Source organism: Pagrus pagrus (genome assembly GCF_965226575.1).
Source record: "Pagrus pagrus genome assembly, chromosome: 9".
Taxonomy (NCBI): Eukaryota; Metazoa; Chordata; class Actinopteri; order Spariformes; family Sparidae; genus Pagrus; species Pagrus pagrus.
The window spans coordinates 152,598-179,296 of NC_140193.1; the positions used below are offsets into that span (position 1 = coordinate 152,598).

The 26,699-nt window shown below is 40.6% G+C and overlaps 3 protein-coding genes across 3 annotated transcripts; all 3 read right to left on the reverse strand.

Moving 5' to 3' along the window:
• Window positions 1–471: 471 nt before the first annotated feature.
• On the reverse strand, window positions 472–1,339 carry LOC311262821 (olfactory receptor 13C2-like; the record flags this gene model as incomplete). The annotated part of the gene is given in 2 exon segments (XM_084362557.1): window positions 472–495; window positions 497–1,339. Coding segments are annotated over 2 exon segments (867 nt in total).
• A 7,709-nt stretch (window positions 1,340–9,048) lies between these two features.
• LOC311262815 (olfactory receptor 6N2-like) lies at window positions 9,049–9,975 on the reverse strand (the record flags this gene model as incomplete). Its single annotated transcript, XM_084362551.1, has 1 exon — window positions 9,049–9,975. The coding sequence occupies one exon, from the start codon at window positions 9,973–9,975 to the stop codon at window positions 9,049–9,051; it is 927 nt and encodes a 308-aa protein (XP_084218677.1).
• Window positions 9,976–14,890: 4,915 nt separating this feature from the next.
• On the reverse strand, window positions 14,891–23,217 carry LOC311262817 (olfactory receptor 6N2-like; the record flags this gene model as incomplete). Its single annotated transcript, XM_084362553.1, has 2 exons — window positions 14,891–15,458; window positions 22,859–23,217. The coding sequence occupies 2 exons, from the start codon at window positions 23,215–23,217 to the stop codon at window positions 14,891–14,893; spliced, it is 927 nt and encodes a 308-aa protein (XP_084218679.1).
• Between the last annotated feature and the right edge of the window lie 3,482 nt (window positions 23,218–26,699).

A 26,699-nucleotide genomic window follows, 5' to 3' on the forward strand; every position in this document is an offset into this window, starting at 1 on the left:
TTAACAACAGATATTTACTGTTAACTAACTTTGACTTTTATTTGTACATTTCTGTTTTATATTTAGGATTAGTGACAGTAGTGGTTTATCTTTCTTTTCTTTCACTTTGTTCATTATGACGAGCACAGTATCATCCAAGAAAAATGTGTCTTTCTGTGCCCGCCATGAAGCGAAATCCTCATTCAGGATGCTGGTGTCTCAGTGGAAGCTACAGCCCTGTAGAGGCTTTGTTGTAACAGTATCAAAAGACCAAGTAAGAAAATGTAGTAACATCAACAGATTGATCAGTCATTACATATTACATTGTTCATGCTGATATTATGCTTTACTGTTATCAGTCAGAGAAACAATTTCATACATTAAACAAACAAGGATCAGAGGATTTACCTAATCAGTTATCTGTGTTGATACATGAGTTCATTTTAGCTGAGCTGAACAACCTCTTCAGGTGTTTAGAGATTTCTTTCATTTTTAGTCCATATATGATTGGATTAAAGAGAGGATGATACAATATTATTTGTAAAGTCATTATTAAACGAACAATTTTTGGAAAATCCGACTCCAATTCAATTATAAGGACATCATATACAGACAGACATGAAAAGTTTATCAAAACGATCAAGTGTGGTAAACAGGTCTGAGCAGCTTTTCTCCTGACTTCACTACTACTGCGATAGGATATTATAAGTATCCTGGTGTATGTGAATAGTATGAAGAGCACAGGGAGAAGTGCAACATTTAGAAAGATGATCATATCTCGTATAAGACGTGCCCCTGAGATTACACATTGAAGTTTGTAAACTGCATTATTGCAGAAAATTCCATTTAAAATAAAGGCACAGATTTTTTCTCTGGCACCCAACGCAGCTGCCACAGCGACCTGAAAGGCAGGCAGAATCCAAGCGAAGACCAAGAAAATACTGACAGTTGTTTTCCTCATTATAGCTGCATATCGCAGAGGTTTACATATAGACACATACCTGTCATAGGCCATGGCTGCCAACAGTAAGAACTCTGAACCACCTAAAGAGTAAAATATCTGAAACTGCAAGAGACAGGCTGAATATGATGTGATCTGTTTCTCAGATAAAAAGTCGATCAGAAGCTTTGGGTAGATGGCAGTGCTGAAAAGAACAGAGTTGACCAACAGAGCTGCAATAAATATGTACATAGGCTCATGGAGGTTTTGGTGAATCCAGATAAGATACACAATAGTAGAATTACTGCAGATGATCAGAATATATACTGTGAACATAACCACAAAGTAAAGATATCTGTATTTTTCCACTTCCACATGCCCATCAAGAGTTACATATGTTAGATTTGATTCATCATCCATTAATGTTGTCAAAAAAACTTTGTGAATAAGAGACAGATTATCCAACTCGCAGATGTGAGTAAAAACTGAGAAACAGCCAGTCACCCAAAAAACATACATGTACTCACGAGTCTTAGTTACCTGACCTTAAAACAACTGTTTGAGACTAGGCAGTTTATTTTATCAGATTGCATTGCACTCTGTGGATCTCATTAAAGTTGTCACCAAGAACTATTAATATGTAAACAGCATCTGAAGACTCCAGAGGCCTGACCTCATCAGCAGCCTCACTGTTTTTGAAACTCTAAGTGTGTCAGGATATCTAAAGGCCGGAGTTGAAAAATGTAGTCACAAAGCCTTTCGCTAGTTTGTCAGAAGCTTGGATGAGGAAGTGTTAATATGTTTCAGGAGACTTAAAGCTCTGGTCTACGATCTGAGAAAGATCTGAAAAAAGCATCCCCCCCCGCACACACACCCTTCCCCTCTGTGCTACTTAATCCCTCCCCTCCGAGCTCGTATCTCTCTCCCCTCGGAGCCTCCCGTGACACACCCCCTCCCGCAATAAGAGCAACAAGCCGGCCGGCAGAAACCAAATACGGCGGCAGCTTTGAATGTGGAGTAACGATGTCGGATTCACAGGTAAAGTTATTACAATGCATGTTGAAACTAACGTAAATCTTGTAAGTCATTAAAATGTCCACAGCTAAGCTCCACAACCAAGCTAGCGTAACGTCATTAGCATGTTACAGCTACGTTATGTTACAGCTACGTAATAAGTTACAACAGCTAAGTTAGCCGCTTCTAAAAGTTATTGAGGGCCAAGAGACTAACAGATGCTGCCGTCAGCTTTCATCACAACGATCACTTCCACATTGTGGCTTAAAACTAAACCTGCATGAGCCTCGGACCAGCTGTGTGTGTCCCAGCTTCTGTCTGAGTAGCACCAGACCGCGACACAAACGTGCCCGTAAACCGTAATCTCTTGTTTATGACAGATAAGACACACACATACACACATCGTAACTCGATAATCGTAACTGATAATCCATCATATTGATTTAGCAAAGGCCTCATTGAAAACAAATGGACAAGACCGGGAGGAGGATTAGCAAAACAGTTGAGTAGTGACCGGGCGAGAGGTTTTTATGGAGAAATAAATCCGGACAGGATGAATGAAACCCCAACGCGAAGCAGAGGGGTTTCATTCAGCCATTCATTCATCTTACTTGCATAACTTGCTGCTTCATTTAGCTGCCACGAGCAAATAAATAGGCTGATTTGGTGTAAACATGATAGTAATTTTAGCGTACAATGCTAACATAGAGGCTAGCGTCTCCGTCGAACAAATAAACAAGTGTTGACAATACTGCAGAGACAGAAATTGTTTTGATGCTGTCTAATAACACAGAAAGAAACTAACTGCAGCTTTCACAGTCATCAGCCAGCATCGGCATTAAAGTTATCTGTGTCACAACATCCACAATAAAGACGAGAGATTACCCACTTCCTTAATGCGGAAGTGGGTTGGGACGAGACGTGAGCAGGAGCAGGACAGTGAGCGAGGGGAATGGATGGAAATATTGACCAATAGCAGCCATGTGGACCGGATGATTGCTATTGGTCATTTTCTTTGCAGCTTTGCAGGCACTAGAAAGGATGGATTTATTTGGTTCCTTTTGCTCTTCACATTGTGTAGGTCATACTATTGGGCCATAACCACCATCTAAATAATGTTAATAATAATGATCAATCCTGCAAATCGTAGACCATAGCTTTAAAGTTGTGAAGGGGTCATTAAACTCACCAGGAGTTGCACAACAGTGCCCCCCCTCAGTCGGTGTACAGTTTTGGTACCAACTGATAATATTGATACTGTAACTGATGTTCATAATATCCCTTCAATTCCAACAGGCAGTGTTCAGCACACCGCTGTATAGGTGTGAACCATGGGGGGGGACCAATGTTGTTACCTGTGTCTTTGTCTCATCTGTGACCTTAAGATTTTTGAGAAACTGATCCCAATATTAAAAAAATATCCTGGTAAAATGGTTCTGTTTCTCTGTACTTAATCGAAAACAAACTGGAAAAATCAGAATGATAAAAGTAAAAGAACTCCCTGAAGGAAAGCCCTTTCACTAAATAAACATTTAACCTGAACTGAAGTCTTTTTCATTTACAGTTACCTGAACATGAAACAAACTTGAGTGTGTTCATCTCCAGAATTCACAAAGTGAACAATTTGAGTCTGTGGAATTTTGTTTTATCAGTTTGTTTCACTCTCCATATATCTCATTAAAGTTGTAACCAACAACTATCAAATATCAACTATCATACAGTCGTAAACAGAGTCATCTAAGCTCCTGCTCCTCAAGAAATTAAGGATGCGACAGCCAAACAAAACTAAAGATGTTTCAAACCGGAGTGGGAGGAGAAGTTCAGCTGGGTGGCAGATCACAGGAAAACGCATTGCTAGAAACATGTTCAAACATGTTGTATGGTACGACGCGCCTGGTGTGCACTCGTCTCTTCTGCCTCGGACTTTGCATTTTTATAGCAGTTTTTCGACTTGCATAAAAGTTAGAATATTCTCAACTTTAAAGCACAAGTGGTGGAGTTGCACCGTTTGTCAAATGTAACCGCACATCAGTGGATTCACATATTAGTCTAAAATACTGAGGGCATGACCCAGGTATCTAAGGGGAGGTTACAGCCCTGTGATGGCTGTGTTTATTTTCATTGTGGGTAATATTAAAACAATTATTAGAGAGCAACAACTTCAGAATGACACTTGTTGTGATTTGATAGAATCAAAATAATATGTTAGAAAATGGAATACAGTAACCTATCTTAAGTGTTAGTACAGAGGAAATGAGAAACTAATCAGCTGTCTGTGTTGATACATGAGTTCATTTTAGCTGAGCTGAACAACCTCTTCAGGTGTTTAGAAATTTATTTCATTTTTAGTCCATATATGATTGGATTAAAGAGAGGTAGATACAATCGTATTTGTAAAGTCATTATTAAACAGACAGTTTTTGGAAAATCTGATTTCAATCCAATTATGATGACATCATATGCACACAGACATAAAAAGTTTATCAAAACGATCAAGTGTGGTAAACAGGTCTGAGCAGCTTCTCTCCTGACGTCTCTACTACATCGATAGGATATTATAAGTATCCTGGTGTATGTGAATAGTATGAAGAGCACATGGAGAAGTGCAACATTTAGCAGTATAATCATGCCTTGTATAGTTTGTTCTTTTGAGATTACACATACTATGTATGTAACACAAAAGTGATGTAATTAGTAACACATTACTGTACACAAATGGTAAAATTGTAAAGTAACATAAACTGCAAGTGAAAGTAACTAGTAATATGCAATGCATTAAATTTTGGAAGTATCTGAGATTGTATCCCCATGAGTGACCAAAGGGTCATTCCATGCCAACTCACCAGCTCAGTTTGAAAAAATCCACGTTGAAACTTCTATTAAATTCATGAGATTAGTTCAGAGAGTTTGACATTGTGAAATACATGTTTTCAGCTGAGGAACTAAGCTTAATATTTTGTCCAGACACACAGAACAGGATCACCTTCTGTATATGCAATAAACCAAGCCATTTCAAGCTGTAACTTGCAAATTTCCAGAACCCAATGATAGCTGACTAATAAGGTAAAAGTTTGCCATGGCCGTCAGGGACATGACATGGTTAAAAAAAACACAGAAACAAAAATGTTGATGTGTTCACATTATGACTGTTTTGAAGTGCATTAGTAAACTGACAGGTTATAGGTAATAGGTTTCTATTAAACTTGCGATGATTTGATATTGAATAAAAAATTATGAGTTCGATTTTCATGTAACTGCACCACACAAACCCTGCACAGGATAACTGGGTATACAAAATTAATGGAATTAGGGGAAAAAAATACTTGCATTACATTTATACTATCCAAGCATCAAAGAGATCAAATGTCTGCATAAACGTATAAAAGCAAGGATATGGAGTTAAATGTATGTCTTTATTACATGCGAGAAATGATGATCTGAGAGAAAAAAAATGTTTGAGAGAAAAAGCTTTCATACCAATAGCAAAAAATAATAATATTTGAGACTAAAAAAAGTTTTGAGATAAAGTATTTTCTCATAGAACATAACAAAATATAAATTTGAAATTTTTAAAAATATTTCTAAGAAAAAAAGAATCTCTCTCAAAATACTTTTTTTTAACTCTCAAATATATATATTTTTTTGCTATCAGTGTGAAAACATTTTCTCTCAAAGCTAGTCATGGATTGGCCATAACAAACACCATGTTCAAGCATAGGGTGGCTCATAAGTGTACCTGGTACCAGGCCACCTTAGGCCAAAGGTCGATGATAGACTTTGTGGATGTATCATCGGATCTGTGGCTGTATGTCTTGGACACTCGGGTGAAGAGAGGAGTGGAGCTGTCAACTGATCACCACCTGGTGGTGAGTTGGATCAGGTGGCAGGGGAGGCTGTCGGACAGACCTGGGAAACCCAAACGGGTAGTGAGGGTGAACTGGGAACGTCTGGCAGAGGCCCCGGTCCGTCAGGTCTTCAACTCCCACCTCCCGAAGAACTTTCCGCTCATCCCGGGGGAGACTGGGGACATGGACTCGGGGGAAGACTCGTCCATATCCCTGGCAGGGGTCACTGAGGTAGTCAAGAAGCTCCCCAGTGGCAAGGCGCCAGGGGTGGATGAGATCCGCCCCGAGATGCTGAAGGCTCTGGACATTGTTGGGCTGTAATGGCTGACACGTCTTTGCAGTGTCGCGTGGAGGTCGGGGATGGTACCTCTGGAGTGGCAGACCGGGGTGGTGGTTCCCATTTTTAAAAAGGGGGACCAGAGAGTGTGCCAATTATCCGGGTATCACACTGCTTAGCCTCCCTGGGAAAGTATATTCCAGGGTGCTGGAATGGAGGGTCCGTTCGATCATCGAACCTCTGATTTAGGAGGAACAATGCGGATTCCGTCCTGGCCGTGGAACAGTGGATCAGCTCTTTACCCTTGCAGGCTTGCTGGGGGGGTCATGGGAGTTTGCCCATCCAGTCTTCATTTGTTTTGTAGACTTGGAGAAGGCCTTCGACTGGGTCCCCTGGGGAGTTCTGTGGGGGGTACTGAGGGAGTATAGGGTACCGGGGCTGTTGGTACGAGCTATCTGGTCCTTGTACGACCAAAGTGAGAGTTGTGTCCGTATACTCGGCACAAAGTCGAATACGTTTCCAGTGGGTGTTGGACTCCGCCAGGGCTGCCCCTTGTCTCCGATCCTGTTTGTGATATTCATGGACAGGATCTCAAGGCGCAGCCATGGTGAGGAGAGTGTCCGGTATGGGAACCTCAGAATTGCGTCTTTGCTTTTTGCGGATGACGTGGTTCTGTTGGCTTCCTCAGCCCCTGACCTCCAGCAGGCATTGGGGCCATTCGCAGCCGAGTGTGACGCGGTCGGATGAGGGTCAGCACCTTTAAATCTGAGGCCATGGTTCTCTGCCAGGAAACGGTGGATTGCCCCCTCCGGTTGGGGAGTGAGCTCGTGACCCAAGTGAAGGAGTTTAAGTATCTCAGGGTCTTGTTCACGAGTGATGGGAGAATGGAGCATGAGGTGGACAGATGGCTTGGTGCGGCATCTGCAGTATTGCAGGCGTTGTACCGGACTGTCGTGGTGAAGAGGGAGCTGAGCTGCAAGGCGAAGCTCTCGATTTACCGGTCCATCTATGTTCCAACCTTCACCTATAGTCACGAGCTGTGGGTAGTGACCAAAAGAACGAGATTGCAGATACAAGCGGCTGAAATGAGTTTCCAGGTTACTCAGGATCGGTATCGGTCCGATATTGGTCAAAATTTCAGGATCGACCATCGAAAAAAACAACTATAGCCCGTCCGATCCGATACCTAAGCCCAAATGCTCAATTTCACTTTCCGCGACATGCCGTAAGTCACTATCGCCTCAGCAAAAGCAGTTGCGCGACGTGCCATTGTGCGGCGTGTCGTAAACAGAGATGCAGCCGCTGCAGCATGTGTAAACAGAATGTCGTGAGTGACAGCCTAGCGATTTTGTCATGTCAGCTGTGTGGAATTACTTTGCGCACAAGCAGGGTTTCCCCCCGTGTATTATAAGCGCTCCATCAACACGTGATCAGGTGTCTTTTCCATCACCTGACAACGTCACAACTTCGTCGCGCATAACGGGACATGTCACGGACATCATGCTCATCAGACCGCCGCTTCACCAGCTGACCGAGAGGAACGCACCAAGTCGACGTCGACCTCGTAGCCGCTAACGTGAGCCGAGCCGCGGCTCTAGAGGCTCAGCCAGCTGCTGCAGCGGCTAGTAGCTGTTAGCTGTTAGCACGTCGTCCCCTGCAGCGTCAGAGCTCCGGACTTCTGTGAGCCGAGCTGCTTTCACCAGATGTGAAAATGACCCAGTGTTTCATTTTTCAGCTCGTACGGTTCACGTTTACACACGTTTGTTTTCTCTGGTCCAAACAGTAGACTACAGAGTATCTTTGGTAGATCCGTGATTGTCACGTTTCCATGACGACTGACCGGAAACAGACGCATGGTCATGTTCACGTGACTCCAGATTGTAAAAATCTCTAAGGAAAAAAATAAAAATCTCTGGAGACACCAGGCAGTTGTTTTTTAGTTTTTAGTGCAGACAGTTGATCTGATTTATCTAAATTGTATTTTTATTATTTATTTATTTTTGGGGTCGGTTGAACAGCATTTCAAGAGTGCAATCTGTAAGACCTGGTGTTACATAAATGTCTTATAATAACACATGATAATGATAATATTTTCAAATTTCCAGTCAACTTTTAACATTGATCTTAAAGCCTTATGGAATCACTCCTTCTAACTTCTACTACTCCATTAATGAATCTGTTACCTATAGGGCGCTGCCATCAGTCAATGGTCAGGGTCAGGCCCCTGACACAAAAAAACACGCTTGGGCACCATGGGGCCGCTGGTGGGCCACCCTACCACCGGGCTTAGCAAGTTTTCTGGGGGAAACCCTGGATTTTATTTCTTCCTTTAGGGGAGCAGAATATTTGTTGCACAGTTTGAACATGGTGTTTTTAGATGTCCATATTAAGCAAAGTACGTCTATACAAATTATATTTATTATTAACATGAACAGGAGAAAAGACAGTATCGGATTGATATCGGTATCAGCAGATACTATAAGTTGCAATATCGGTATCGGTATCAGACATGAAAAAGTTGTATCGAGCCATCCCTAGTTGAAACACATGGACAGTATCAGCCCAGTATTAAATTTGAATAGCCAGGTATCACATAAATGGTCTCAGAGGGCTGGATACATTAGTACAGTCCCAAACTCAGTCCGGACCTTCCAACCTAACATGTTAAAACCCTCAACACATAAAAACGTGGGAGAGATCTTGGGAGGTTGTTCACGGTGACATGCTCTCTTCAGATGGTTAGACTGACAGTGACTGACAAACAAAGCTGCAAAATCATACTGTTCAATAACTGCAGCAGATTGATTCCATCACTTCATTGTTCAAACTGAAGATACTCTTTACTGTTTCCATCAAATCATAAAGAGCATTGTTGAAGCGTGGAAATAACTCCTTACAATAAACATTCACATCTCTGCATTATTATTACAAAATAAACAACTGCACATTAGCAGCATTATCATCACTATTATCGTAACATAACTTTTAATACATCAGATCACTTTGGCTGGACAGAACAACCTCTTCAGATGTCTGGTAATTTCTTTCATTTTCAGTCCATATATAATTGGATTGAAGAGAGGATGATACAAAACTGCTTGTAAAGTCATTATAAAACGTGCAGTTCTTGGAAAATCCGATTCCATTCGAACTATAATGATATCGTATGCACACAAACAGGAAAAGCTGATTAAGACCAACAAGTGGGGTAAACAGGTCTGTGCTGCTTTTTTCCTGACATTTCTATTACTTTGGTAAGATATTATAAGTATCCTGGTGTATGTAAACAGTATGAAGAGAAAAGGGAAAAGTACCAGATTCAGCAGAGCAAAAACACCAAATACAGACCGTGCTCTTGAACTCACGCAGTTGAGATTGTAAAATGAATTATTACAAAACATTCCTTTTAAAGTAAGATAACAGAGTTTCATATCAGCACTCAGTATTACTGGGACTGCTATCTGACAAGCAGGCAGAAGCCAGGCTAAAACCAGGAAGATACTGATGGTTGTTTTTCTCATGATAGTTGGATATTGCAGAGGTTTACATATAGACACATACCTGTCATAGGCCATGGCTGACAGCAGTAAGAACTCTGAACCACCTGAAGAGTAAAATAGAAAAAATTGAAAGAGACAGGCTGAATATGATATGATCTGTTTTTCAGATAATAAGTCAATCAGGAGCTTTGGGTAAACAGATGTGCTGTAAAGAACAGAGTTCAGTAGCAAAGCTGCAATGAAAATGTACATAGGCTCATGAAGGTTTTTGTGCATCCAAATGAGACACACGATGGTGAAATTACAGCAGAGTATAAGAATATATACTGTGAACATTATCAGAAAATACAGATATCTGTATTTTTGCACTTCCACATATCCACTAAGAGTAATATATGTTACATTAAGTTCATCGTCCATTAATGTTGAGTAAAAATACAAATAATTTAACAAATTAATTTAAATGTTCAGTAATCAAACCGGCAGATCACATAATCATCATACATGTATGAACATGTCAACTCTCACTTTATGATAATATTAACAGTCAACCTGTGCTTGAATGACTTATTTCACAGCTACCTGACCTTTAAAAACCCTAACCTCCAAAATTCAGAAAATGAACTATGTGAGATTGTGCAAAGTTTTTATGAGATTGCTTCACCCTCTAAGGATCTCATTAAGTGCTCCATCAATGATTGAAACAGTCATGTTCCCCTCAGGATGAATTGCAATAACTTTGGTGATCCTCTGACTTTTCATCATTGGATCTAAGTTGTAATGTGTCCAATGTTGACTTAGCATACATAATAATGAAATACTCCTTTGACTGGAACAACCATTGGCTGGGGCAGGGCCTTTCTGTGTGGAGTTTGCATGAGTTTCATCTGAGTACTCTGGTTTCCCTCAGATTGTGATACCTCATAGCTGGCCTGCCATAAACTAAACTCCCCACATAACGCTCTGCAAAGCCTCGCAACATGCAGGTTTTTTATTCTTTTTTAGAATTATTTTTATTGAAATTTGTTGTATACAGGAATACATTAATAAGAACAAGGAAGAAAAAAAAACAACAAGAAAAAAACAAACAACACAGACAGGGCATTTTTCTTTTTAAAAATGAATTGCACTCCAGCAGCATTGACACTACATTTATGAACACAAACTCATTGAGAGAGGCAGGTGGCACACTATGGATGACAATGCTGGTCAGGTACAGTATTGAGCTGGGCAAGGTGATCCAGGAATGGTTTCCATATATCAGAGAACTTGTTGAGATTATCCAACATCCCATACCGAATTTTCTCCATATGTGAGACACCAGTGAGATCAGTTAACCAAGTCTTAAACTGGGGCACTTTATATGATGTCCAGAGCCTTAAAATTACCCTCTTAGCAATTACCATTCCATACATAATAGTGCTTTGCCCAAATAATGCAATCTCTGGATCAGGTTCAATCACACAACCATACACATCAGAGAACTACTTGAATATTTCACACCAAAAATTATACAGTTTGGGGCATGTCCAAAAAAGATGGCTCAAAGAGCCCTCTGCAGATTTGCACCCATCACACAACGACAAAATGGTAGGAAAAATTCTGTGCAGTTTTGTTTTTGATTAATGAAGCCTGTGCGTCACTTTAAACTGAATTAATTGGTGCCTGGCATTAACAGAGCAAGATCGGGACTGGCTACGGCCCTCCTTCCAAACATCATCCCCAATCTGCATACCCAGTTCCTCCTCCCAGGCCTTTTTCAAAGAATGTGTAGCATAATTTATATGTTCTGAAAATATATTTAGAAAGCCTGAGACTAGTTTTCCAGATTCAGTTGGGCCCAACAAAAGCTTATGAATTTGTCTTTCCTCAGGAAAAGAATCAAAGTTAGGCACACACTGACGAACATAATTCCTGATCGGTAAATATCGAAAAAAATGTGTTGTGGGAAGACATAATTTATGTTTTAACTGAGTAAGTGAGGCAAAATGCTTGTCGATAAACACATCTCTCAAAGACACTGTCCCCTTCAGCCTCCAACTACTAAAGGACACATCTGTAAGAGATGGGGGGAATGCATGATTGCAGCATATTGGGGTGTGAATCGAAGTATCTGGGAGACTGCAACCCTTTTTAATTTGCTGCCATATATTCAAGCAGTTCAAAATTATCCAATTATCCACATGTTTGTTAATGTTTGTAGGGCAACTGGACCCCGAAAAAACAAGTCCTGGCAAAGAGCTATTTTTAACATCACCTTCTTCAATGGCAACCCAGGAAGGAGTCTCAGACATCACTTCTGTGCTATAACCTTCCTGCCAGTAGACAAGAGCCCTTGCATTTGCTGCCCAGTAGTAATGTAAGAAGCATGGCAATCCCAGTCCACCCTTCTCTCTGGTCTTATGTAAATTAATTTTCGATATTCTGTGAGCTTTATAGCCCCAAATGAAGGGCATAACTACTGAATCTAATGACTTGAAAAACGACTTCATTAAAAAAATAGGTAACCCACCATAGAGAGAGGGAGAGTCCTCCATTTTTCAATGTCCCCCTTAAGCTTTTCTGCTCTATCAAGGACGTTCAGCTTAAAAATTAATTTAGGGTTTTTGGGCAACACTACTCAAGATACTTCAATCTGTCTGTGATTTTGAAAGGGAGATTAAACAGGAAATCGCTGCTAAGATCAGCACCCAAAGACATAAATTCTTCTGCCAATTAATTGTATATCCTGAAACCGCACCGAAAGACCTTATAACATTCAGCAAAATGGAGACAGAGTGCTCAGGCCGTGATAAAAAGAGAACAACATCATCCACATACAGAGAGATGTGGTGATCCGCGTTACCTAATCGGATGGGCTCCTCAGAAGGATGATTCCTAAACTGATATTAAGTGGCTCACTAGCAACGGCAAAAAGTAATGGGCTGAGGGGACACGACACGCAGCTTTTACACAGAAAGTTGAGCCTCTCAATGAACTCAGAATTCACCAGACTCTGGCTCTCTCTCTTCTTTTCCCCTCTCCTCTGTGCTTTTGTAAAATAAGATCACCAAATCACTGCTGCAGTCAGGTAGATAAACAGGAGTGAAGAAAAATCAACTTTTAATCCTACAAGTTAAAATGTTATCTCTGAGCTCTCCTCTCATCAGTAAACTGTTCTGGATCAGAGCAGAATTAGTTGTCATTCCAGGTGTTTATTAGTCCAGAGGATTTTCCTCTGCACCTGGCTTTGTCTTCCAGAGCCGGCCGGCTCGCCGCTCCACCCAGCGCTCCTAACACAAGAAGCAGCGAAGTCCTGCCACACATGCACATTTTTGGCTGAAAGTTAAATATTTTCAACTATGAATACACGAACGATGTGAATTTTGGGTATTTGCGCCGCAAATTTGCATCTATATGCGACGCGTCTTTGCATTGACTTGGTATGTAATTTAAATATGCAGAAAATTAGCTTAGCTTTCTGTGGGAATACACCATAACACACTCATTCTCCCTCTCCTTTCCTCTCTCTATCCCTCTACACCAGAACATGGATACCTGACCCAAAACTATCCGCACTTGTGGGGCCCGTCAGAATCCGACATGCGGGGCCAGATTTGGAAAAATGTTAGAAATGATGTCCAGGTTTGAGTTGGTTTCAGACATGTCAATTGACAGCAGTAGTAATTGTGTGGATGTAACTCCAGTTCTGTACGAGTATGTGTGTAACAATATATATATAAAGTACATGAATAGATGTTTTAGGTTTTATATCTGTGTGTAGAAAAATGCCTTCTCACAGTCGTCTACACTGTAAATGTCTGGAATCAGGGTACCCAGACAAGCTGCAACCATGGTGACAACTGCATGACAGGGCAACACCAACTCAGTGTTCAGCTTACATGAACTGCATCATGCGGTGTACATTTTAGGACATCCTCGGGTGTCAGGCTTCAGCGTCAGACCTTAGATGAAAAGGCATCAGGTCTCAGCAAAACCTCTGTCAGACTCGTACTAAACAGCCTTAGAAAAAAAGTCATCGGACCAAACGGCATCAGAAAAAAAATTATCAGACTAAACGGCATCAGAAAAAAAAGATGTCAGACGAAACGGCATCAGAAAAAAAGACATCAGATGAAACGGCATCAGAAAAAGAAGAAATAATAACACTTACGTTTGTGTCCTACTTTCGCCAAAGACGGTCTAATATATCTGCCTGTTGCCGCTATGGTCGCGACTTGATGGCGTAGTTGTTCCTGGCTCATTATGCCATGCTCGTTACCGCTGTGGTGTTTTGATGACGTCATTTATTTTTGCGAAAGACACTCGTCTGCACCTATGGTCTGTAGTCCGTTTTTATGCGACTTCTTTACAGTCTTTGTATGTGACTGATTTTTCCTGATGCGTTCAGTCTGACGTCTTTTTTCCTGAGGCTGAGGCCTTTTAGTCTGTCTTTTTTTCTGATGCCTTTTGGTCCGATAACTTTTTTTCTAAGGCTGTTTAGTATGAGTCTGTCAGAGGTTTTGTTGAGACCTGATGCCTTTTCATCTAAGGTCTGACGCTGAAGCCTGACACCCGTGGATGTCCTAAAATGTACACTGTAGCATCATATTTGGACATTAAAAAATGGAACGCTAGTAGAGTTCGGGTTGGGCACACAGGGCTTTGACTCACTGTTGTCTGTGTTGTTACTGTCATGTTTTGCATAATCTGTTTTCTCCTAAAACTAGACCATGTGTCTCCGTGGACCCACCAGTGTCTTTAACTTCAGCAGGTAATGCAGAAGGCGTTTTCAAATGACAAGCCCGAGCCTAGGCTTCACTGTCTCTCTCTCACCTGCTGCGAGTTGGTGACAAAAACAATCTTGTTTTTAGCCATGTCGACTCAGATCCCTAAAATGTCTGTTGCATATCAACCCACACACCCTCTCCCTCTTCTCCACGACTCCTATGACTGAAACATGTAGACAACATAATATATTTGTAGTGCCCACTACAAAATGTCAATACATCAGTCTCCAAGGGTTATATGTCCGTCTTAGCAACAGTCTCAAACGTAGCCCAGGCTTTCTACAAAACACCAACAACAAACAAACAAAACCTCAAAATTAAAGAAGCGGGAGAAATCTTGGGAGAGTTAGTTCACAGTGATATGCTTTCATCCATCACATCCATCACTACATTGTTCAAACTGAAGATACTCTTTACTGTTTCCATCAAATCATAAAGAGCATTGTTGAAGCGTGGAAACAACTTCCTACATTAAACATTCACATCTCTGCATTATTATTACAAAATAAACAACTGCACATTAGCATCACTATCATCACTATTATCGTAACATAACTTTTAATACATCAGATCACTTTGGCTGGACAGAACAACCTCTTCAGATGTTTTGTAATTTCTTTCATTTTCAGTCCATATATAATTGGATTGAAGAGAGGATGATACAAAACTGCTTGTAAAGTCATTATAAAACGTGCAGTTTTTGGAAAATCCGATTCCATTCGAACTATAACCACATCATACGCACACAAACAGGAAAAGCTGATTAAGACCAACAGGTGGGGTAAACAGGTCTGTGCTGCTTTTTTCCTGACATTTCTATTACTTTGGTAAGATATTATAAGTATCCTGGTGTATGTAAACAGTATGAAGAGAAAAGGGAAAAGTCCCAGATTCAGCAGAGCAAAAACACCAAATACAGACCGTGCTCTTGAACTCACGCAGTTGAGATCGTAAAATGAATTATTACAAAAAATCCCTTGTAAAGTCGAATGACAGAGTTTCATATCAGCGCTCAGTATTACTGGGACTGAAGTTTGACAAGCAGGCAGAAGCCAGGCTAAAACCAGGAAAATACTGATGGTTGTTTTTCTCATGATAGTTGGATATTGCAGAGGTTTACATATAGACACATACCTGTCATAGGCCATGGCTGACAGCAGTAAGAACTCTGAACCACTTAAGGAATAGAATAGAAAAAATTGAAAGAGACAGGCTGAATATGATATGATCTGTTTTTCAGATAATAAGTCAATCAACAACTTTGGGTACATAGCAGAGCTGAAAGCAACAGAGTTCAGTAGCAAAGCTGCAATGAAAATGTACATAGGCTCATGAAGGTTTTTGTGCATCCAAATGAGACACACGATGGTGAAATTACAGCAGAGTATAAGAATATATACTGTGAACATTATCAGAAAATACAGATATCTGTATTTTTGCACTTCCACATATCCACTAAGAGTTATATAAGTTACATTAAGTTCATCATCCATTAATGTTTAAATAACTAAATGTTCAGCATTAAAACAGGCATCTATAGAACAGCAACATTGAATCAAAATGTATAAAATATGAACATTTACAAAGAAATCTCACTTTTATGATACCAACATTCAGCCCGCACTTTCGTGTCTAACTGATTCAAAGAGACCAGACCTTGAATTGCATTTGGTGTGTGTTCACCTCCAAAATTTAGAAAATGAACCATGTGAGTCTGTGGAAAGTTTTTATTAGATTGCTTCAGCCTCCATGGATCTCATTAAACATTAGCGATGTCTTTTTCTGACAACCTGACATTAACCCGGATTACATAACCATAAACACGTCATGGCAGGCTATTTAGCTTCATGTGTTAATGTTACATTTAACTGTCGTGTGGTTGCTTTTGACATTGACTGTCATGAGATGTCATGCATAATTATTCATCATCACATTTGCCTATTGACTGACGGGACCACTTTCACACATTTCCACAATGGATCAAACAGTGCGCTCCACTAGCTCCACGTGAGCATGTCAGGATACAACGTAGGGTCCGAACTGAAAGAGATCAGTTAGAAGACAGGGAATAACAATATGATGGTGGTTTTGCTCCTGCTACCCCAGGGCTGGGTCAGCTAATGGTAACACCAGAACCACGGCCATGATCTAGAATGTGAGAAAGTGTGAGATTGTTATATATAAAACATGTTTAACAGGGATCTCATGTTCAGTCAACACAAACACTGTCGGAGTGAAAGGCTCATTGACTATAAAACAGTAGACAAAACCAAAGCCACTGTGAAGTTCAGTCGGTGGCTTCAGCTATTGCCATCTTGACATTGCTCGACTCAGACTTACTCTGGCTAGTCAAGAAATGGGCAAAGAGTTGGAGCATGTTTGTTCCAACTAAATGAAAGCTACCAAGCTAGCTAAGGCTAACAAGCTAGCTGTGTTCACACAGAAAGGGAAGCGAATTCTGCTTTGCGGTCTTCAAGGAAGTTATCACAACATCATTTCTGCATATTCAAGTTAGTCATGCAAGTTAGACAGTGTTTTTTTCTTTTTGCGCCTAACAGCCAGAAAAGCTTACCCCTTTATTCCACTGGGCACATCTCCACATGGATTCATATCCCACTGGGAGCGTTTCAGGAGTGGAGCATCATGCCTCCCTGCTTTTTATAGTTCTGCCATTGGTTCAGTAGTTTGATTATTTGTCTGTTTTAAGTGTGTTTATTGTTTATATTTCTGACTTTGTTTTGCTCTAGATCCCAAGTCTGCACAGAGTGTGTTATTTTGAAAATTGACTGGATGCACTATGCTGTAGGAGAAACACTACTAATAAATGTAATTTATTAATCACTTGCAATTAATAAAGCACTTTTAAATAGGGCACCACCTCTGTTATTTTATCTCTTTGACTAATCCAGAGGGAATTAATCAAATTCGATCAATCAATCAATTCTAATCAATTTCAGATCAATTTATTCAATCTCGTAACTGAAGCAGTGACTTCTACACACAGTAACCATGGGTTCCCCACATTAAAACAAACCTGCACAGACAACGACATACAGTTAAATATGTTTATTGACTAAATAATTCAGTGCAAATAAATTAAATGGCAAATTAAATAAATGACAGGAAACAGAAAGGTACTGAATCTGTAATGACTAAAGTAATGAAAGACGATGGTCTTCTTTTGTCGCTTTGAGTGGTGGTTCTTAGGCTCTGACTTATAAACTAATTTAACTTCTTTGCTAAAATAACTAAAGGATGCTCCGTCATGACCGGATCGTCCTCTGTAACTTAAAGCAACACTAGGTAGTTTTTCGACCTTAAAATAATGTTTCTAAACTCAGTTAAGTGGCAGAATAACGATTAATAGGATGAACAGTGACGCCTCTGCAGCCTGAGGGGGGTCGCGCCGGCAGAAACCGCACTGCGTAACCTCCCAGAGCGGGTAGCGACATACCTGACGTAAAGAAGTCTAGTGCGACCTGCTTTACGACACGTTTATTCATCGGTGGATTTAGCCAGCAGCTACTTGGATTTTTTGTGAACCAACGCCATGGCCGAGCCGGCTAAAAAAGCCAAGAAGGTATTGTCTGAGGAGGCGAAGAAAAGAAAAAGAGAAAGTGTGTCAGAAAAAGGCCGCTTCAAGGCGCTTTAAGGTGCAATAAGCCCTTTAAAATAAAAATGATGGTCCAACCACAATAGCACTTCAGTGCAAAGGTGTATTTATTTTAGCTGTGCAAAACAGTGACAAAAAGAAAAGAAGCCACAATGGATCCACATGTGTGCTCAAAATGATGAGACACCAAAAATTAGTATTATACAAAACATCTCTCTCAGGCTCAGAGATCCTACTCCCTTTAGGACCCAGCCTCAACTCATCTTACCAGGTTTCCTCAGCCGGCTTTCAGCCCAGTAACCACAGCCCCCATGGTCCAAACCAAAAATGCAGGGATGTCATATCAGCAGACATTAGTGAGTTACCAGGTAAACATAAGCATATGATACTAAAACAGCAATCACACAACATGAAAAACAGTCTCTTTAGCAAATGCCTGAAAAACAGCTAAATTTCATATCTTCATTCTTCACATATGCTCTGGGCCAGTTTATAACCTCAGTTATCTCCCCCTCCCCGTGAGCTCACCTAAATTACCATTTTCCCGGGACTACTTTGCTTAAAAAGCCTTACTAGAGCGCTAGTCCGGAAGTGCAACCACGGAAACGTGACCAAACATAGAAGTCCAGTCCCGCGTCTGCCAGTCTAACACGATAAGTACCCATCAAAACTGCATAATTGCTGTACTCAGTTTCAACCAATAAACCATGTATGATTGACCTTCTGCTCTCGTCATTTTATTTCACGGAGGGTTACGTGGGTTATGTGTGTGTGTTTTCTGAAAGGGTTAGCAATTAGCTGCTAAACGGTGCGTGCACTCACTGCTGCAGCTAACAAACAGAGGGGAGATTACAGGTGTGTTATGAGGGGGAGGCTGCCGTGTTCGGTGACAGAGCCCACTGTCACAAAGTGATATAACATGAGCCGGACACGGATAAATATTGGACTAGCTTACACTTGGTGGAGCGAGCTGAGAGAAGAAATGGGTTTCAAGACTGATGGCGACCTAGCCTCGATGCTACTGGATTTGTAAGTCATATATTACATATATACATATTTATTATCTTACCGACTTTTGCTTTGAGTTGATTTGTTGTTACGTGGTGTTCATTGGGGCTCTATTTGTCCACAGTTTATAACCGTAATAAAGCTGGGAGATAATCTCATGCTGTCCGTTTCGATAGCTTGCACGTTTTCATGAAGTGACTGTAAACGATGACTAACTTACTAAAACACCATGAACATCTTGTCTTGAAAAGTTTCAGATTCCTTAGTTCATGCAGATAATCAACGTAATTGTTGAACAGTGTGATCGGGAGGTAACGTTAGCATGCTACTTACTGTTGTCATATCGAGTTGGTTGTAGTCATTAAGCCGAACACAACGTCACAACTTGTGATTGTATTTAGTAACTCCTGAAAACATAGTTATACTTTCAGACGTTACTAAACACATTCCCGCCCAACTGCGTGTTTTGGAAGTAACTTTGTTACGCTCTATTACGACCCGGCTCAAACGGCTGCAACAAGAGAGGGGAGACACGGGTGTATGCTTAACAAAAAGAACCAATTTATAATAAGCCAAATCAAAACTTCAATAACTTAAACATTGACTTTTAACAAACCAAAATCTGAACCAAAGTCCTTTGAAACTTTGTCCAAATCATACCAGGACTCCATTAGAAGGTACTGTGGTTCCACTGCACACAGGACGTTTTCACACATAAAATTTATCTCAGTCAATTTTCATTGCAGAGAAATGCGGGTAGAATTAGTTTTATGAACTTTTCTCCCTGGTTAATAATATATTAAAATCCAAAAGACTAGGTTCTGGCTAAACAGTTATTTTAACTTTGTTGAAATCTGTAGGAGTGTAGGGACCTCCACATTGGAATGCAAAAAGATAAGAGTCGTAAAGTACGGGTGTCAGCCGAGGATTAGGTCCAGAGAAGGGGAGTCAATTCACTCTGGAAATTTGTGTGTGTGTGTTAATTCAATAGGACAGAACAAAATGTTAGCAGTTTTTTAGTCTCATTTACAATTGCAAAGACATTCAATTATAACATATCATTGTAAAAGGGAAGTCCTCCGGTCAATCAATCAATCAATCAATCCTTTATTTGTCATTGCCATAAATAACAACGAAATTCCGTTGGAGCATACAACCTTACATAGTGAAAAAGTGCATAGTGCAAAAAGTGCAAGATGTGCAATGGTGCAGAATCCCACGGGGCATGTCATGTACACGAAAGAAGGACAAAAACACAAGGGGCGCCAGAGTACATTGTCAGAGGTAGTATGGTGTGTGCTGCAGCAATGCAGAGACCAGTTCACAGTTATTGTAAAATGGAGTGTGGTTACTGTCCATGTGAGGGGGGGAGAGAGAGGAGGGGGGCACTGTTCAGCAGCCTCACTGCCTGAGGGTACAGCTGTGGGCCATTCTGGTGGTTCTGGCAGATAAGGCCCTGTACCTTCTACCTGAGGGCAGCAGGTGGAACAGGTGATGGGCTGGGTGGTGTTGGTCATGCAGGATGTTACGCACTCTCTTCAGACAGCGGGAGGTGTAGATGGTACTGATCTCTGGTAGAATGGTCCCCATGATTTTCCCCGCTGTTTTTACCACCCGCTGGAGTGCCTGCTGTTCGGCCTTAGTGCAGCTGGAGAACCACACAAGGAAACCGTACGTCAGAACACTGCTGATGGCACAGTTGTAGAAGTTCACCATCAGCTGTTTCTGGATCCCGGCATTCTTCAGTTGCCTCAGGTAGTAGAGCCGTTGCTGGGCCTTTCCTACTGCTGAGGTGGTGTTGATGCCCCAGGACAGGTCCTCAGTGATGGTCACTCCCAGGAATTTGAAGTGTGCCACCCTCTCCACCGCCTCGCTGCCGATAGAGAGTGGAAGGTGGCTGTTTTGTCTCTTTTTGCGGGGGTCCACAATAATCTCCTTGGTCTTCTTGATGTTCAGTATGAGATTATTACCCACACACCATGCTGTTAGATGTTGCACTGCAGTCCTGTAATCCGTCTCATTATTGTTGTTGATGAGTCCGAGCACTGTGGTGTCGTCGGCGGTCCTCTGATGTTTTGGCAAATGTGGATTCAATTGTGATCAGCTGAATCTCGCTTGACCTTTAAAGGAAAGGTGTGACTGTGGGGGCCTCTGAAGATGGGTGCAGATACCAGGGAGGGTATTTGACAGCTTTATTACAAAAGAAAATAAAGTTCTTCTTGCCAGATGGAGGTAGGGGAGACTGCAAGGCGCCCTTTGGAATAACAAAGCCAGCTTGAAACGCAAAGGAATGTTTATGCAGAGAACAAGGCCTCAATCAATAGCAGAAACGAGAGGCACGTTTCCCTACAATGCCGTTCAGCTTTCTGACTTCCTGTCTGGCTCACTCTGCTCTGTGCGGATTGATGCAGCTGCGAGTCACCAGAGCCAATAGTGGCTTGAGACAGGCCCGGTGGAACCTTGGGGTTGCTCTACATTAGCTGTAAGCTAGTGAGCAACAGCAGTCCCCAAGTGTGTTTGTGTCTGCGTCTTTGTGTTTTGTGTAGTGTGAATAACTCTGATGATGACAACCAACAGATGAATTTTGATTCCTGCACAGTTCTGACTAGGCTTGAAATCTAGAGCTGACATTTTGAGCCTAGTCAGAACTGCAGGCAAGATTATGGGAATAATGTACACAGACCTTCATGAGGTTATTGTACAAGACGAAGAAGAAGGATTGACCATTGTAAATAGGTTGGGTAACCCACGTAGGGCTAGTAATGTCATGTTCGTAATGTTTCATTAGTGTATGATCAGCTGAAACTAAGAATCGTTGTTTTCTTTACATTAAAATGAGCCTTTTACATCTACAGCAGGAGCAGAGTTCACCTGTTACACCAACATGTTTCTACAGTAGCCCAGAACACACCTACACACACACACCGATTTCCTCTTATAAAACCAGCTGGGAATAACAAATGTAATTTTTATTTTTAAAAAAAGTTTAAGATTCTTTAAAGAACATAAGATTAAATGGAAAAAATTCTGGAACACAGGCATGTGCACGCTGTCAGTGTTGTCTCAACAACCAGGGTCCAATTTTGTCAATGAAATTCATCACAGTAAAGTAAAATATATATTTTTTAAAGTCTGAAAAAAGTTGTGATGACTTGATAACGATGAATAAAAAGATGTTTCATCCAGAACTACAGCACACAATTACAATGTTCAACCTCAGGAGTTTCATTACTGTTTATGAGTCCGTCATGGAAATGAATGCATATGTTAAATACCTTTCAAGAATTCACATCTCTATATGATTATTTCAGAGGAAGTGACTGAACATCAGTCATCAGTGTTACATCAAATGACTTTGGCTGGACAGAACAACCTCTTCAGATGTCTGGTAATTTCTTTCATTTTCAGTCCATATATAATTGGATTGAAGAGAGGATGATACAAAACAATTTGTAAAGTCATTATAAAACGTGCAGTTTTTGGAAAATCCGATTCCACTCGAGCTATAATGACATCATATGTAATCAAACAGGATAAACTGATTAAAACTATCAGGTGTGGTAAACAGGTCTCTGCAGCTTTTCTCTTGACTTCTCTACTACGTCGATAGGACATTATAAGGATCTTTGTGTATGTAAAACTTATAAAGATCAAGGGGAGTATTGCGAGATCTAATAAAGCAACAACACCATATATAGTAATTACTCTTGATCTTAGACATTGAAGTCTGTAAATTGCATTATTACAAATTATTCCTTTTAAAGTAAAGTCACACAGTTTAGCTTCAGCACTAAGTATTACGAGGACTACTATCTGACAAGCAGGCAGAAGCCAGGCTAAAACCAGGAAGATACTGATGGTTGTTTTTCTCATGATAGTTGGATATTGCAGAGGTTTACATATAGACACATACCTGTCATAGGCCATGGCTGACAGCACTAAGAACTCTGAACCACTTAAGGAATAGAATAGAAAAAATTGAAAGAGACAGGCTGAATATGATATGAGCTGTTTTTCAGATAAAAAGTCGATCAGAAGCTTTGGGTAGATGGCAGTGCTGTAAAGAACAGAGTTGATTAACAGAGCTGCAATAAAAATGTACATAGGCTCATGGAGGTTTTGGTGAATCCAGATCAGATACACAACAGTAGAATTACAGCAGATTATTAGAATATATGCTGTGAACATGATCATGAAATAAAGATATCTGTATTTGTCCACTTCCACATACCCACTAACAGTTATAGAAGTAACATTAAATGCATCATCCATTAATGTTGTCTAGGACCAAATGTTCAACAATAAAATGGGCAGATTACAAAAACAGTGTACATGAACAGTAACTCGAAAGAAGTCTCAGTATAACAATGACACCAATCTAACCTGCGTTGGAGTGTCTCACACATTTAAATGGTACTTGACCTTAAAATGCAGTGTGTGTGTGTGTGTGTGTGTGTGTGTGTTATTAAATTAAAAAAATGATCCCTATGAGTCTGTAGAATATTTTTATTAGATTGCTTCACTCTCCAAGGATCTCATTGAACCTCCCATCAAAACAGACACTAATATGTAAAGAACTTTCTCAAACTCTCCAGAAGTCACAGGATTGGTTCACCTCTTTTACTTGAGCACGTGTCCCATTACACAGTCCGTTCAATTTAACTATGAGCTGCTGTAGGCCACTACAACTAAGCAGTCCAAGCCGTTCCATGCGAACAGGTGTGATGGTGTGCCATGGTCTGTTTGGTGCCTGATGAGACGTGAGATTTGGAGCGATAGTGACCTGGGGCTGGCAGTTTGAGATCCCTGGTAGAGAACATGGCCTATGGTCATCCAGGAAAATCAAAATACAGAATCTGATACCTTCTAGTTGGCTTGGTCCGACATGGTGCAACGTTTGGTGTAATGCTTGTCTTTGGTTCTGCAAAAACCAGTATATCATTCATGAAAGACCCGTTTCCACTCAGCAGTCTGGTTTAGTTCAGTTTAGTTTGTTTCACTTTGGAATGGTTACTTTTATTTTTCTATTAGTTACTAATTCAATTCAACATACTTTACTTGTCCCCGGGGGGCAATTAAGGAGACTGATAACTGATATTTGGAACCCACAGTAAATGTGAAAATTTTAGTGTCAAAATTTTGAATTTGAGATACCACAAACTCCAAAACAAAGCTAAGCTGAAATACCTTTAAGCATGTGTTTGATTAAAATAGAAGTTTCATAGTTTTCTTTTTTTTTACAGTATGTTTGTCTTTTTCTTCTTCGTCGCGTTATAACATCACAGAAACATACATTAAAGTCTGTGTAAAGCAAATTCAGCCATTTTCTTCTAAACACATTAAATAGGTCATAAATGTATTTCCTTAAAACATGTAAAAAGCCATTCAACCATTTATAATTTAATTATGGAGCTAGGCTTTCAAACTGTGTTTCAAAATTTCTGTGTTCAGGATTTAATGGGCGGGTCAGAAATCATAAACCCCGCCCTGCTGCGGAAGCGGTACAAATACGTTCAGCACATTAGCTTCGGTGGTTTTCCCGCTAGTTCTCGAGTCTCGGATAGCATCGCTTACGATAGTTTGCAGCTAGCTAACCAGTCAACCAGTCAGCTAACCAGTCATGTCTCCTCCACGTAGCTCATGCATCTTTCCTGGATGCCACAGTGTGCAGGCCAGGGTAACGGCTCAGTTAGCTTATTTAAGTCTCCTACCGAGACAACGTAAGGAAATGGTGGATCGATGTTGTCAAGAGGAGCTACTGTGGAGAGTTCAAAATCACCACCAACACCCGTCTCTGCAGTGTCCACTTTACCCCCGATAGTTACAGCAAGTGCCACCAGGTAAAGTCTGGATTTCTGAAGAGTCCGTTGATGCTGGTCAGTGGGGCTGAACCGACCCTCTCCGTCCCCGGCTTGCATCCTCCTGTCCCGCCGACAGCAGCTGCCACCATCTCCGCCACCGGCATTACGTGCCCGCCAGTGTCAGTGTGTGCTTATGTTATAAATATTGTATTCGTTTAATTAAATGCATTTTGCTGAAGGTGCAAATCCTGAAAGTGATTTTACATCGTGCATCCTGTCATGCCCATGTAATGTTAGCAAATGTTATTGCATTTAATCATGACATGATTTGGCCTGATTCCCTGAGCGGAGTCCATCTGACAGCACAATGATAATCCACAGGTAATATTTTATGTGCACCAATATAGCTATGACAAGGAATTATATGTAGACTGGGGTTTAAATTACTGTACACAGAGGGCTCCCCCCTAGCGTGGGCGTGGTTCCAGCGCCTCTAACTGACACGCCCACAGCGTTTCACAGCAGAGAGAAGTGCTTGTTTTTCCATGATTTTGAGACCTAATTTTATATACTTAGCGATTTTTTTAATCTTTCAAATTTGGCTCAGTGGTCAATGATACATGTTACTGTGGTGTGACAAACTCATAACACAATTTTTTTGCTGCTTTACACGCACTTTAACAGTTTGAGACTAAAAATACGCACATTACACAGACACATACACCCACATACACACACACACTCAACTTGCACCGATATCAGCTAAAACCAAATATTACCCTGCATTGTTTACAATTTCCTTTTAAGGTAAAGCTTACATTTCCATCCTTCATGACATTCATATATGGTTCCCAGAGCTGAACACAGTCCTTCCACTTGCCTTTAGCAATGTAAGTTAGTCTTTCCAGACAGTCCGAATGCTCCGTTATCCACATTTTCAATGATGGAGCATCTTCCAACTCTTCCTCTTCCAACAAATTCCACAAGTTTAGCGCGTTTCGATGCTTGTATAAAGTCCTTCGGATATATTCCAAGCACACAAAGTTTGACATTCAAAGGGAGTTTGATATTAAACATCTCTGACAAACATTTTATAACATCCTTCCAGAAGGTTTGGATCTTTGGACATTCCCAAAGACAGTGAATTAGAGTACCTTTCTCATCTAAACATTTAGAACAAACATCTGGAATATTAGCAGACATATGATAAAGTGTGACAGGAGTTATGTATACTCTCATCAACCACTTACATTGAAGTAATTTAAACCTTATATTTATTGTCTGTTTTTGTGCTTTTAAACAAGCATCATTCCAGTCTGTCTCATCAATGTCCTCTTGTATATCCACTTTCCAAGCATTTGATTTATCCGACGTTGATTCAGCATTATATGCAATCAATACATTGTAATATTTAGATATGTGGCCCTTAAGGCAGAGTTTAGCTTTCCTATCATTCCAAATGAATCGACTGGGAGTGTGCTTGAAAATATAAAAATTTGGGTAGTGTAGTCATTTTTATTATATTATTTTGTCCGACCATAGCTATAGGCAAATTAGACCAACGGTTCAGAATCAGAATCAGAATCAGAATGATCTTTATTGTCATTATACACTGTATAATGAGATTGGAGAGCTTCACTTCAGTGCAACAGATATTAATAAAAAAAAAAGAAAAGAAAAAGAAAAGTGCTTCAGTTACTCTGTCTACCAGGGGGTCGTAATTTGCTGGGATTATTTCACTGAGTAAAGGACTGAGTTTAACGGCCAAGTACCTAAAACCTTCAGTAGTTGTCATAAATGGAGTATTTACAATGGGACTATGTTTTTCTTCTGTTACACCTACGGTTTGGAAAACAAAGTGGGGAACCAAATGCAGACAACACATGGGAGGGAGGATAGGGGGAACGAAAGGTGAGTTTTAATAAAACAAAGCTGAATTATACAAAAACCAAG